This window comes from Muscardinus avellanarius, assembly GCF_963383645.1.
Source record: "Muscardinus avellanarius genome assembly, chromosome: 1".
Lineage (NCBI taxonomy): Eukaryota > Metazoa > Chordata > Mammalia > Rodentia > Gliridae > Muscardinus > Muscardinus avellanarius.
In genome coordinates this window covers 618422-631305 of record NC_137786.1, presented here as the reverse complement: position 1 = coordinate 631305, position 12884 = coordinate 618422, and the positions used below count along the sequence as shown (strand labels likewise).

At 60.8% G+C, this 12884-nt stretch overlaps 1 protein-coding gene across 4 annotated transcripts in view; it reads left to right on the top strand.

Moving 5' to 3' along the window:
• Positions 1-11230, top strand: part of SLC12A7 (solute carrier family 12 member 7) — a gene marked incomplete at both ends in the record, with an annotated part of 78784 nt that extends 67554 nt beyond the window's left edge. For 2 of the 4 annotated variants that reach the window (XM_080711227.1, XM_080711229.1), the window contains 8 exons: positions 2431-2626; positions 3173-3342; positions 3513-3644; positions 5302-5409; positions 6792-6970; positions 7548-7562; positions 9983-10116; positions 11139-11230. In XM_080711227.1, the coding sequence (XP_080567353.1) occupies positions 2431-2626; positions 3173-3342; positions 3513-3644; positions 5302-5409; positions 6792-6970; positions 7548-7562; positions 9983-10116; positions 11139-11230 (1026 nt within the window). The remainder of the gene's footprint in view (positions 1-2430; positions 2627-3172; positions 3343-3512; positions 3645-5301; positions 5410-6791; positions 6971-7547; positions 7563-9982; positions 10117-11138) is intronic. The other 2 variants (XM_080711228.1, XM_080711230.1) reach the window with 1 other exon arrangement.
• Positions 11231-12884: the final 1654 nt, after the last annotated feature.

Genomic DNA, 12884 nt, shown 5'->3' with positions numbered 1-12884 from the left:
TTGGAATCGTGTTCCTATCAGACTGTGAGTTAGTGCTGTGAGAGAGACTCGGGGAAGTCTTTAGATCATAGAGTTATATAAGAGGTGTCAACTGTGGGCTGTTTAGCCATCAGGCATTAGCCAGCTGCTCCAGGGTGTAGAGGGCCCTCCCACGCCCGAGTCACCTGTCATGGCCTGTAGGTCGTTTGCCTCCCTCCAGAGGTCCACTTTGACCTCTGCACCAGGTGACTGCTTGTGCTAGGACTTCCGGCTGCGGCTGCCCTCAGGAATCCCCGCCGGGCTGGGGCCTGGGCCTGCTGGCCATTCAGAGAGGCCCAGCATGGCAACCCAGCCTGGCTCCTTGAGAAGAGAGCCAAGGAGGGCAGTGCTTTGCCAGGATGCGGGAGCAGTGTGGGGCCCCTGGGTGTGGTGTCCCCGCCAGCTCAGCCCTCCAGAGCCCTAGTGCGTTGACCCCGCTAGAAAGAAGAGTGGGACAGAGAGCCCATGGGGATGGTGTAAGGTGGAGACGCAGCCTCATCCCCTGAGCCCAGGTGCTTCCTGCCGCGCCTTCACCGAGCCTCCAGTAGGGGCGCTGTCCCCCTTTCCATCCAGAGCAGCTGGTCTCCTTGGCCAGTGTTTCTTGGCCTCCCCAGCCACTCCTCTTTGGGTCATGCAGTTTCTTTCTTCCTTCCTTTCTTTCTCTTTCTTTCTTTCTCTTTCTTTCTTTCTTTCTTCTTTCCTTTTTTTTTTTTTTTTTTTTGCGGGTCTGGAGATGGAACCCAGAGGCATTTGAGCTATATTCTCTGCCCTACCTTTTATTCTTTATTTTGAAAACAGGGTCTGACTGAGTTGCAGAGGGCCTCTACTAAGCAGCTGAGGCAGTCTGAGAACCATGATCCTCCGGTCCCAGCCTCCCAAGTGCTGGGATGACAAGCATGCCCCCACACCTGGCTCAGGCAGTTTCTTATTTGGATGTACTTCTGAAAGCAGACTGTCAGAAGTCTCCACACCCTGTGCCGGGGTTTGGCGGGTGGAAGAGGCACCAGGGAGTATGGGCAGGAGGCCAGGGGAGGCGGGCTTTGCCTGCCCCATGGAGTGTGGGAGGGGCCGCAGGCCCGGGGAAGGCAGCAATGCAGGGACATTACCACGGGGCTGAGCAGGAGGCAGCTGAAATCGTGCTAGGGAGGGAGGGAAATGGCCGTAGTCTCCATGGGAGTGTCTTGTGGCTACTAGAGCAGCCCCCAGCCAGGTGGCCTGCAACTGGAGACATGTGTCTGATTCTGGAGCGAGGCATCTGGGGCCGGGGTGTGGGCAGGACTGCCCCCGAGACTTCCTCTTGCTGTCTGTTCAGCTCCCTGGGCTGGTGGCCACATCCCCCGCTGCCTCTGCGTGCGGTGGCTGCCCACTCCTCTCTGCCTCAAGTCCCTCTCTCTGTCACAGGGACATGTGTCCCTGGACTTAGCGCCCACCTGGGTGACCGGCTGTGTCACCTCCAGAGTCCAACTGCATCTGCAAGGACACTTTCTGGATGAGATCACGTCCCCTCATCCTGGGGGTAGGACTGGGCATCGCTTTGGGGGCCACCATTTAACTCACTGCAGCCCACATTCTGGGCCCCAAATTCACATTGGCCTCACAAGCAAACTACGTCCATCCCACCGTAGCGTCTCTAAACGTCTCGGCTGCTGCAGCCTCCACACTCAGCCCCAGTGCCCATCTGTCCCTGCACTGCATCATCCAGGTCAGGCGACCGCGAGAATCTGGGCAGGGCCTCCATGTGACATGAAACAGGCATCCGTGTGCCCAGCGGCCATTCCCATTCCAAAAGGGAGAGATCAGGAAAATCAGCACGAGGGGCACCCGTCCCACGGAAGTGTGGCATCCCGGGGGGCAGCTCCTCCAGGCACCTGAGCCAAGAGCATTACCTAGTGGAACCTCACCTGCGGCAGCCTGGGGCCCAGCATCCTCAGGGAATTGCTTTAGCAATGGCACGGCCTGGCTTGCGCCTGTCTGGCCTCCCCTTGAAGTCCGGCTGCCAGGGGAGGCGTTGCCCTGGCAGACACTGGGACTTTAAAGACACACAGGCCGCATGGCCGCTGTTACTTGTGACTCACCTGGAGTCTGCTTCTGGACTCCACGAAACGCAGCCCTTCTCAGGAGAGTCACGAGGCTGACCCATTCTGGCTCAGTGTCCAGCACGCCCAGCACATCGCACGTGGTCCCGGTGCCTGAGTACCTGGTGGCGTTTGGTGATGATGCAGGTCCTTTAGAGGATCCCCGCTGTTGTGAGCCTGATGGGCCTCCTCGACACCTGCGCAGCTCCGGCTCGCGGCATCGGGTGCCTGGCCCTCCTCTCCTGCACACACATGGCTCCTCCTCCTAGCCGGTGGCCTCATGCCCTGCGGTGTCTCTGTGTGGCTCTCACGATGTGCCGACTCCTGTCTCCCGCAGAACATCCGGGCTCTGATGGGTGCAGAGAAGACCAAAGGCTTCTGCCAGCTGGTGGTGTCCTCCAACCTGCGTGACGGCACGTCACACCTGATCCAGTCAGCCGGCCTCGGGGGCATGAAGCACAACACAGTGCTCATGGCCTGGCCCGAGTCCTGGAAGCAGGCGGACAATCCCTTCTCCTGGAAGAACTTTGTGGGTGAGTGTGGTGGTCAGGACCCTGGGGCCTGGTGGGCAGGCAGGTGGCTGTGGGCCCCGGGGGGCGTGCAGTTGGCTCTGGGCCCCTGGTAGTCGGGCATGGTGGCTGGGGCCCCTGGTGGGCGGGCGTGGTAGCTGTAGGCCCTGGTGGGTGGGCATGGTGGCTGGAGTCTCTGGTGGGCAGGCGTGGTGGCTGTGGGCCCTGGGCTCTGGCAAGTCCCAAGCCTATGTACTATCATACCCTGTTGTGGTGCTGAGGGCACCGTATGCCTGGAAGACCATCGGAAGTGTAGCCCACACTGTTGTAGAGAAGCACACAGCCACCTGAAAGCCTCCAAGCCCTGGCCCTGCCCCAGGCTTGGGTCCCTGGGTCGCGACACACAGGCCCTGGTGGGCGGGTGTGGAGCCTGCTAATAGGAGGATGCCTGCCTGGGGTGGGGGCTTCTGGGAGCCTGCCTCCTCACCTGTGGCTGTCTCGCTTGCCAGCCCCCCACAGGGTGGCATGGTTCAGTCACCCTTGGGTGACACCACGGCCTGCTCTCCACAGACACCGTCCGTGACACCACGGCGGCGCATCAGGCCCTGCTGGTGGCCAAAAACGTGGACTTGTTCCCGCAAAACCAGGAGCGCTTCAGCGAGGGCCACATCGACGTGTGGTGGATCGTGCACGACGGGGGCATGCTCATGCTTCTGCCTTTCCTGCTGCGCCAGCACAAGGTGGCTGCCTGGGCTGGGGCCACGTGTGGGGCGGCTGTGTGTGGCCAGCACGGGCTGGGATGCCTCCGTCTGGGAGGCGGATGGGCGGCCACGTGGATGGCCAGCACCCACTGGGGCAGGTGGGGCTTGCTGAGGCTCGCGGGCTCACGGGTGACGCCCGCTCCACGCAGGTGTGGCGGAAGTGCCGGATGCGCATCTTCACGGTGGCGCAGGTGGACGACAACAGCATCCAGATGAAGAAGGACCTGCAGCTGTTCCTGTACCACCTCAGGATCAGCGCCGAGGTGGAGGTGGTGGAGATGGTGCGTGTGCGGAGGTGTGGTGGGTCTGGGCGTAGCTTTGCAGGTCTGGGACTATGGGGACTGTGCAGGGACAGAGTGGAGGCCCTTCTGGCTAACGGCTTGGCCTCGGTTTGCCTTCACCACTGAGCACCCCGCTGTCCCTTGCCACCAGGCTGCTTGGGTGCCAGTTCGTGTGGACATCTTCCCCTGCGTTAGCACACATCTGATCCAGAAGGAGCTGGGCGAGGGGGGGATTCTGGGCACTAGAAACTTCCAGTGTTCATGCCCAGATGGACTCAGCCCCTCAGCCGCAAATGACCACCATACCTAAGGGTGTGTAGGGCCACGCTGGGTCAGCCAGGTCAGACTGGGCCGCCGAGCAGAGACTGACTACAGAATCTGTTGCATCCCCGTGTCCAAGCGCGAGGCTGCTGCCGGGCTGCCCATCCCGGCTGCAGCCCTGGGCCCGAGTCCCCACTCTGAGCAGGACCACGCACGGCAGTGCTGTGGGCGCCCTCCCTGGTTAGCTGCCTCTGGTTCTGCCCCTTGCCGCGTCTTGCCATCTGCATAAATATCGCCTGTTTTCAGGGTCACGAATGGTGCCCACTGGGCACGGCCCTGCCTGGCTCTGGGTGAGCTGTTGACTGGCCTGTTCAGTAGAGCTGCTGACGGGTGGGACGTGGAGTGGACACTGTCCCTGGCCGTGACTGGCAGGCCCCAGCGGGGGACTCGGAAGTCCCCCTGTGGCCGGCAGTCCCCAGCCTCATGTGCCTGCGCTTTGCCGCTCACAGATGAGGCTGGTCATCTCTTGGACTCTGGCTCCTGTGCTTCACTTTGTCAGGCCCACTCAGTCCTACAGGGTCACGTCTTCATCCTGATCTCTAAGCTTCCCGGGTTCAGAGGGCACACCGAGCATCTTTTACACCGGGCTTGCTGTCTGGCTTGCACCTCCACGTTTGGACGAGGCCTTGGTGTTGGACTTTGCTTCTGGGGGCATTGACGGGGTGAGGGCTCTGTGGCCCTGCCCCTGGGTACGTGGGTCTGAATAGTTGTACAGATAACACTGTTGCTAGTCATAAACTCCAGAAGCCACCTTGTGCAGAGACGAGCCTGTCCTGGTGAACTTGTGTGGGTGTGCCCACCCACCTCCCCGGGCCATTGGCCTGCTCCGGTGACGCCGTCAGCCAGTTGGAGTGGGTCCTTTGACAGCTGTGGCTGAGGCCGACATGCAGCTTCAGCATTTAAAGTAATGGGCAGGCTGCTTGGGAGCGGAAAGTGAGACCAGGGGTCCGGCCACCAGCACTGAAGGGTGCTCCTGGTGTCTTCTGCACGTTTTCTAGAAATCCCCCCTCTGGGTGGCCAGCACACCTTTATTTGAAAGCGAGGCCAGGCCCTCAGCGCCAGCAGGAGGCCCTGTCCAGGACCCCGAACCCGTGGTCTTCTCGGTGTGCATTAGTGGCCGTGGTGGTGGCAGAACGTGTCTAGCTGTGACGGCTGGGCACACCCTTCTCAGGCGCCCTCGGCCAGGCCTGCCGCTCCGAGGAGGACTCTGTGGGCGCAGGGTGGGCAGCTGCTCACCTGCCCAGGCCTGCGGGAGTATGCAGGGCCAGCAGTGTCCACTGATGACCCCGCCCCTTCTCACGAACACCACTCACTCTTGTGCCTTGGGAATTTCTAGGTTGAAAATGACATTTCCGCCTTCACCTACGAAAAGACACTGATGATGGAGCAGAGATCGCAGATGCTGAAGCAGATGCAGCTCTCCAAGAACGAGCGGGAGAGAGAGGTGTGTGGGCGGCCTAGAGCACAGGCAAAGAATGAGCGGAGAGAGAGGGATGTGGGAGACCTAGAGCACAGACTAAGAATGAGCAGAGAGAGGGGGTGTGGACGGCCTAGAGCACAGACAAAGAATGAGCGGAGAGAGAGGGATGTGGACGGCCTAGAGCACAGACTCTAAGAATGAGGGGAGAGAGGGCTGTGGACGGCCTAGAGCACAGACTAAGAATGAGCGGAGAGAGGGCTGTGGACGGCCTAGAGCACAGACTAAGAATGAGCGGAGAGAGGGTGGTGTGGACGGCCTAGAGCACAGACTAAGAATGAGCGGAGAGAGGGCTGTGGACGGCCTAGAGCACAGACAAAGAATGAGCGGAGAGAGGGGGTGTGGACGGCCTAGAGCACAGACTCTAAAAATGAGGGGAGAGAGGGCTGTGGACGGCCTAGAGCACAGACTAAGAATGAGCGGAGAGAGGGTGGTGTGGACAGCCTAGAGCACAGACAAAGAATGAGCGGAGAGAGGGGGATGTGGGAGACCTAGAGCACAGACTAAGAATGAGCAGAGAGGGGGGGTGTGGACGGCCTAGAGCACAGACAAAGAATGAGCGGAGAGAGGGGGATGTGGACGGCCTAGAGCACAGACTCTAAGAATGAGGGGAGAGAGGGCTGTGGACGGCCTAGAGCACAGACTAAGAATGAGCGGAGAGAGGGTGGTGTGGACAGCCTAGAGCACAGACAAAGAATGAGCGGAGAGAGGGGGTATGGATGGCCTAGAGCACAGACTCTAAGAATGAGCAGAGAGAGGGGCTGTGGACGGCCTAGAGCACAGACAAAGAATGAGCGGAGAGAGGGGGATGTGGGAGACCTAGAGCACAGACTAAGAATGAGCAGAGAGAGGGCTGTGGACGGCCTAGAGCACAGACTAAGAATGAGCGGAGAGAGGGCTGTGGACGGCCTAGAGCACAGACTAAGAATGAGCGAGAGAGGGGGTGTGGACGGCTGGCAGATGGCCTGCCTGTGAGGCTGTGTCCTGCGGCGAGGGCCACTGGAGAGGGCCGAGGCGCGGTGCTGGTTGGGCTGATGTGGGCGTGGTCTGGAGCCCTGTGAAGCACTAATGTCTGCTCCCGCGACGTGGACTTGCAGTCTCTTTCCTCTGCACGCTCAGGGTCGGGACAGAAAGGTGGGAAGGGAGCTGAGAGTTGGTCCGCAGCTCCAGGATACGGGGCTCTGCAGGGGTGTGGCAGTGCCGGGCCCTGGGCGGCGGCGGGTGGCGTCAGATCCAGGGTCAAGGGTGGGCTTCTTGGGGCAGCCTGGGTCTGTGGCCCGCTGGTACCTGGGCCCTTCCGCCTGATGGCCTGAGGGCAGCTGGCTGTGCTAAGTCCTGCCGCCCTCCAGGCCCAGCTAATACATGACAGGAACACCGCAGCACACACCGCGGTGGCCACCAGGGCCCAAGCCCCACCGACACCCGACAAGGTGCAGATGACCTGGACGAAGGAGAAGCTGATTGCAGAAAAGCACAGGAACAGGGACACCAGCGCCGCGGGCTTCAAGGACCTCTTCAGCCTCAAGCCGTGAGTGTTTGCGCGCGGCCTCATGGGCCATACTGCCGCCTGCAGCCAGGCCAGGCTTCCCTGTCCACATAGAGGGAGGGGCCAGGCTACTGGTCAGTGGAGCCGGCCCAAGGCTGCCTGTACCGGCACCTGTGACTGGGTAGCAAAGGGTCTGGGGCAGGGCTTGCCCTTTCCTCCGGCGACAGGTACTGAGCTGTGGAGCCCAGTGTGTCGGGGCAGCCAGACCCACTCGGAATGCTGGCTCTTGCCCTGTTTCGCCCTCCCTGCCTGGGTTCCCCCGGCCTTGTGCCAAGAGCCCCAGGGCTGTGGGGGTGCGGTGGGGCTGATCTCTGGCCTGTCCCATAGACGCGCCCCTGATCCCAGCGAGAGGGCCAGAGCCGCTTCCCAGCTGCGTCTCATGATGGAGTCAGCTCTCAAGTCCTGGTTCTGGGGAGGGGTGGGGTGCGTGTGTGGACGCCCGAGAGTGCCGCTGGTTAGCCTGCTGTCCGGCCAGTGTGCAGCCGGGCGTCCAGTGCACATTTTGAACCTGCCTCGAGTTTTCCTGGAATAACCGTTCTTTGTTTTTTCCTCCACGTAGAGAATGGGGAAACCTGTAAGTGTACCCGCTTTGCTAGCTGCCTCGTAGCCCGGTTGCTTGCATGCCTGTGTGTGCACGGCCGTGTGCGCAGTGTCCCTCCTCCCTGCAGTGGCTCAGGCACACGCCCAGATGCTGCTCTAAGTGTTGCCACAGTTGGCGGGGCAGGCTGGCCCTGAGCCACTGACTGGGGGCAGGCGACGCTTCCCGGGGTGATGAGGACTGCACCTGCGTCTCCAGGTGTAGACGGCTCTCAGGGGAAGCGGCCTTCTCCGGGGAAGCAGGGTGTGGGCCAGTTCCCCGTGTGGTCAGCCAGGTGCTGGGGGCAGGAATCCACTCTGAGTCCATGCTGCCAGGCCCAACACTGCCTTCGTCCATCTTGCCTCTGTCCCCAGCACCTCCTGGGCTGTGAGGGAACCCTGAAAAGCTTGGCCCGCTGGGGAGCTAGGACTCGCAGATGCCCAGGGAACCCTCGGAGTGCCCCATTCTATAAATCTAACAGTGGCCCGATAGTTTAATTAAAAAGCAAAGGTAGATGCAGTAAGGGAGCTGACTATCCTTTCACACACATGTACACACACGTGCACACACGAGGCCTGTGCATCCTTCAGTCCTGGGCCTGTCTCACTTGGTGAAGGTCAGGTCAGGCGCCCTTTCCGGTCAGCCCAGAAGTGAGCCGTGAGACTTCTCACGGAATCCCCTGGAGCGCACTTCAGGTGTCCGCATGCTCATGTGCACGTCTGTGTACGTCCGCGTGCATGTGTTCACGTGTATGTTTGTGTGTATTGGGTGTATGTGTGTGTGTGTGTGTGTGTGTGTGTGTGTGTGTGTGTGTGTGTCCGTGAGAACCCATAGGCATATTATGTGCATGTCTGCATGGGTGTTCTTTCTTGTCTCTGGGTGTGGGATGCCCCCTGGTAGTGGGCGTGTACCTGTAACCCACCCCTGCTCCCTGGGGGCTGCCGAACACAGCTGCTCCGGTTTCTGCCCTGGACACCCATCTAGCAAGCTCTTGTCACCAGGCTGAGCTGCCTGTATGGAGCATTTTCTTATTTTCATTGTGGATGGGTTCAGAGCCAGGCTGGGGCAGACAGATTCTGCTGGCTTCCCAGTCCCGGGGCCCCTCCGGCCTCTGGGCATGTCGTCCTGGAACCCAGCCCAGCTGGGCCTGTGCTAGGTCCCCTGATTTACAGCCTGTGCAGACCCTTTAATGGCACACACACACAGTTCTAGAACCACAGTTGCCCAGACACAATACCTGGCCTCTCAGGGCAGTGAACTCGGGCTCCTTGTAATGGAGGCCACCATCTCATAATGGTATTGCCATAGACAGACCCTCCTATAATTTTATCCAACTAAATTGAAGAGAGAAGATAAAGGTGCTGTACTCTGTTTTTCTTCTGGTAGTCGGTGCTGTGAAGCCAACTTACTTGGTTAGGGCTTGAGTTGATCCAAGGCTGTGAGCCAGGACACCCTGGGGCCCTCCCCAACCATACGAGGCACCTCTGTCTGCCTGTCCCTGTGGCTGGGGCAGCGTTTCCCGGAGTGGCTTCCTACAGCACCGGCTCTGCATGTGGTGGCCAGGCTCCCTGCAGAGGGACCGTGACTCTGGGCAGGGCATGTGAGGTAAACAGTGGCCAGGCCTGTGTGCCGGTGAGCAACCAAGTTAACATGGCCAGGACCCTTCCACGGCTACTCCTAGGCCTGGGCCTCCAGGGACCTGAGAAATGCAGCCGAGCCTGGCAGCATCAGAGCGCAGCACAGAGCCCGGTCAGCTCTGTGGACTGAGGCGAGGCCCACGTGGCCACGCGCTGGGGCCTCTTGGCCCTTGGTGTAGCATCATGTCCAGGGGCCAAGGGTGGAGCTGGGGGACCCAGACTGGAGGCCGTGGACTCTCCACTGTGTCCTGTCCACGCCACAGGACCTGAGGGTGCCAGGCCAGGGGTGACGGTGCAGGCGGGTGGAGGGTGCTCCGGGCTCATCCTTCCTGGACCCAGGCCCATGCCAAGTGCACTCAGCCTGGCGATTTGCTGCCCAGCTGTGCCTGACACAGTGTTGGGAGTGCTACCAGGGATCCCAGCAGGGACGCCTCGAGCCCTGAGGCGTCGGGGCCATAGACCCACGAGCTGCTTGTGCAAATGGCTGCTTTGCAAATGTAGTTTACCAGCTGTTTCCTAGTCTACCCAGCCTGACTTTGCAGTCCTTAGAAGCTTGGCAGCTTTAGTGGTGCTTGGTCCTAGAATGGGAAAAGATGCTTTTCGTTGCTAACAAGTCACCCCGTGGTCCGTCACTGGAAAATTCTTGTTGGAACTGCCTCCTCTGGACTCTTCAGGGTCCAGAATCCACAGGCCTCTGCCCTTCCTAGCACGCGCAGCTGGGGGTTGGGGAGCGGATCAGCGCGGGCTGGAGGCCTCACCGCCCGCTGCCCTCTCCCACAGCGACCAGTCCAACGTCCGGAGAATGCACACGGCCGTCAAGCTCAATGGTGTCGTCCTCAGCAAGTCCCAGGATGCCCAGCTGGTCCTGCTCAATATGCCAGGGCCCCCCAGGAACCGGCAGGGTGATGAGAACTGTATCCTTTCCTGCCACGCTGGCTGCAGGCGGTGTGAGCAGGGTGCTGATGCGCAGTTTCCCTAGTCAGGACAGCAGGTGCTGTAGCTGGCCCCTTACTCCTTGTTCACTTGGAGGCTGAACCGGGAATGGCCCCTGGGGCCACTGTGCTGACCACATTGTCTGCACTGCCCCTGGCTGCCCTGGGCCCTGGGAAGGCAGGGACAGCTGCAGAGGGGCCTGGCCCGAGAGCAGGCTGGGGTGGCTGGGTGGCTCCCCCTAGCATTGGGAGGAAGGGTACTGCAGCTGAGTCGCTGGGGGCTGGAGCCACTTCCAGCAGCGTGCTCTTGATTTGCTTTGGGAGTCAGTGCTGGGGGCTTCAGGAGGCAGGGTGGACACCTGAGAATGGCCAGCGGCCCATCCACGTGGGGCCTCCCCAAGGTACGAGTAGGGTGAACAGGAGCAGACTGCCTGACACGCGGCAGAGATGGCGTCCACCCCAGCTCTGCCCATATGGGGTGGGGAGCCCCTGTCCCTCAGTCAGCCTGCCCAGCAGGGAGGGTCCCCAGGCAGGATGGGGCGGATCCCCAGGTGCATCTGTCCTCAGGGGTTCAGCTCAGCCCCTGGTCGGGGGCAGGAGGCCAGAGCCAGCCTCAGGCTCAGGAGTTGGCCTGGGGCTCCGGAGGCCTGCAGAGGGCCTGACCTTCCTGTGGGGTCTGTGCCCAGAGCCTTGTGGGGACAGCTCTAGGTGTCCTGGCCAGGCTGCCAGTATGCGTGAGGACCCCTGGGCTCGGAGCGCTGGGCCGAGGCTTGACTCAAGTTGGTGGGGCTGGCTGCTGAAGGCACTGGCACTGCTGGCTCCCTGGCCAGAGACAGCTTCTTCTTTCCTTTGCGTAGGCCCCCAGGTCCCCAGCCACGTCCCTACCCCATCAGCCCTTCGGGCTGGCTGTGAGCCCTCTTAGACGGGATCTGTATGGTAAGTGTAGCCTTTGTCCCTACAGCAACCCAGGTGAGGTCCGCCTTGGCCTTAACTCTGCCCTGCAGACATGGAGTTTCTCGAAGTCCTGACCGAGGGGCTGAACAGGGTCCTCCTGGTCAGGGGAGGTGGCCGCGAGGTCATCACCATCTACTCCTAACCCGACACAGGAGACTGAGGCCAGACCGGGACAGCCCAGACAACTTAGACAGGCCAGCCCAAGCTGTCGCACCTGGCTTCCTACAGAAGTTTCTAGAACCACCAGCTGGGACTCAGTCTCCTGTTCTCTTGTGTTGGGCAGAGCACTGAGGACTGTTCACCCACACCGCCAGCTCAGTGCACCCACTCCGTCCACACTTCCCAGGCAGGAGCATAGAGCTGCCCAGGCCACCGGGGCAAGGGACCTGGTGTTTCAGGAGCACCGGTGGGTCCCCGGTGGGGCGTGTGGGTGCTGGCCAGCTCTTTCAGTCTGGGTTTGTGCCCAAGGAGCTCCTGGAAGAAACCCTAGTTCTGCTAGCCAAGGCTGTTTGTGGCCAGTCCAGCCCCGCCTTGTAAGCACTGATGGAGTCCCAGCAAGGGTAGCTGGGGTTTGGGGAACCTCATGCAGGTGAATGTCCTGATGCCCAGGTGATGCAGGCAGAGAGCATAAAAGCTGAGAGCTCCCCGTACTGTCCCCGTGCCGGGGACAGAGAGCCTTCCAGGACCGCGAGCCACACAGCTCCAGGTGCTGTCTCCACCCCTCGCCCTCTGGGAAGGAGACTGCAGCCTCGTCCGCGGCATCAGCTCTGCCTGGCTGGGCGCCCGTGTCCTCTGCCACGTGTGGGGCACGAGCCTTGCCAACCCTCAGCACCCTCGAGGACCCAACAATGATTTGCACTTTACCTTCGAGCTTTCTGCTTTATAGGTCACGGTCGCAAGCTGTAGGCCTCACTGTCTATATGGCTTATTTATTTATTTAAACACTCTGGGGGAGTTTGTGATCATTACGTTGCCCATAAAGCGCTTGCTTTGATAGACCCCACACCTGGGGCTGCGGCTGGCTGGCTTCCAGGGCTCCCGAGAGCTGCCCTGCCCACCGTTGTGGTCGGAGCAGAGGTGAGCGTCACCTGTACTTCCCGAGCTCTGCAGGGTGCATGGAGGGTTACCTCACCGTGGTGACTGCTGCCCAGGGTGTCCCAGGTAGCACGGCAGGGCCTGGGCTCTCTGTGACCCTGCCACATTGAGCTCAACACTGAATCAAGCAGCCAAACCCACTGGTGCCGATGGCCTGCCCCAAAGCAGAGCAGCAAGGGCTGGCCAGTGGCGGGGAGACTGGCCTTGGGTCAGGGCGCCTCTCCCCTGCGGCTCCTCCACAGCAGTGCCTAGCGAGCAAGGTGGGTGCCTGGCCTCGCCTGCCTGTCCACTGTGAGCTCTGTGTCCCTTACCTGTGGCCACTTGAAATCGATTCCGTGTTTTCCTTTTATAGGTTCCTTGTCTTTGTATGATTTTGTTAGTAGAAGAATAAAGACCTACAGTAGCTGAGTATTTGAAGGGTCCCGTGCGTCTCATTTAGCATAAAGCTGACAGCTGGAGAAACGTGCTCATTTTTCCCTCCTGGAGCCTGTTGCAGGGCGGATCAGCTGGACCCAACTTAGTGGTCTGGGCATATGCCTGGGCCAGGACAGCCATCCTGTCTCTCAGCTAGGTGTCTGTACTCTGTCCCAACCTGGAAGGGTGGGAGCTGGTGTTGGACAGCCACCATGCCCTGCCACCATCCCAGTGGGACTGTCACCCAGAAAGGGTGGGCAGGTGGGTGTGGCACTTCTGTGAGTCCC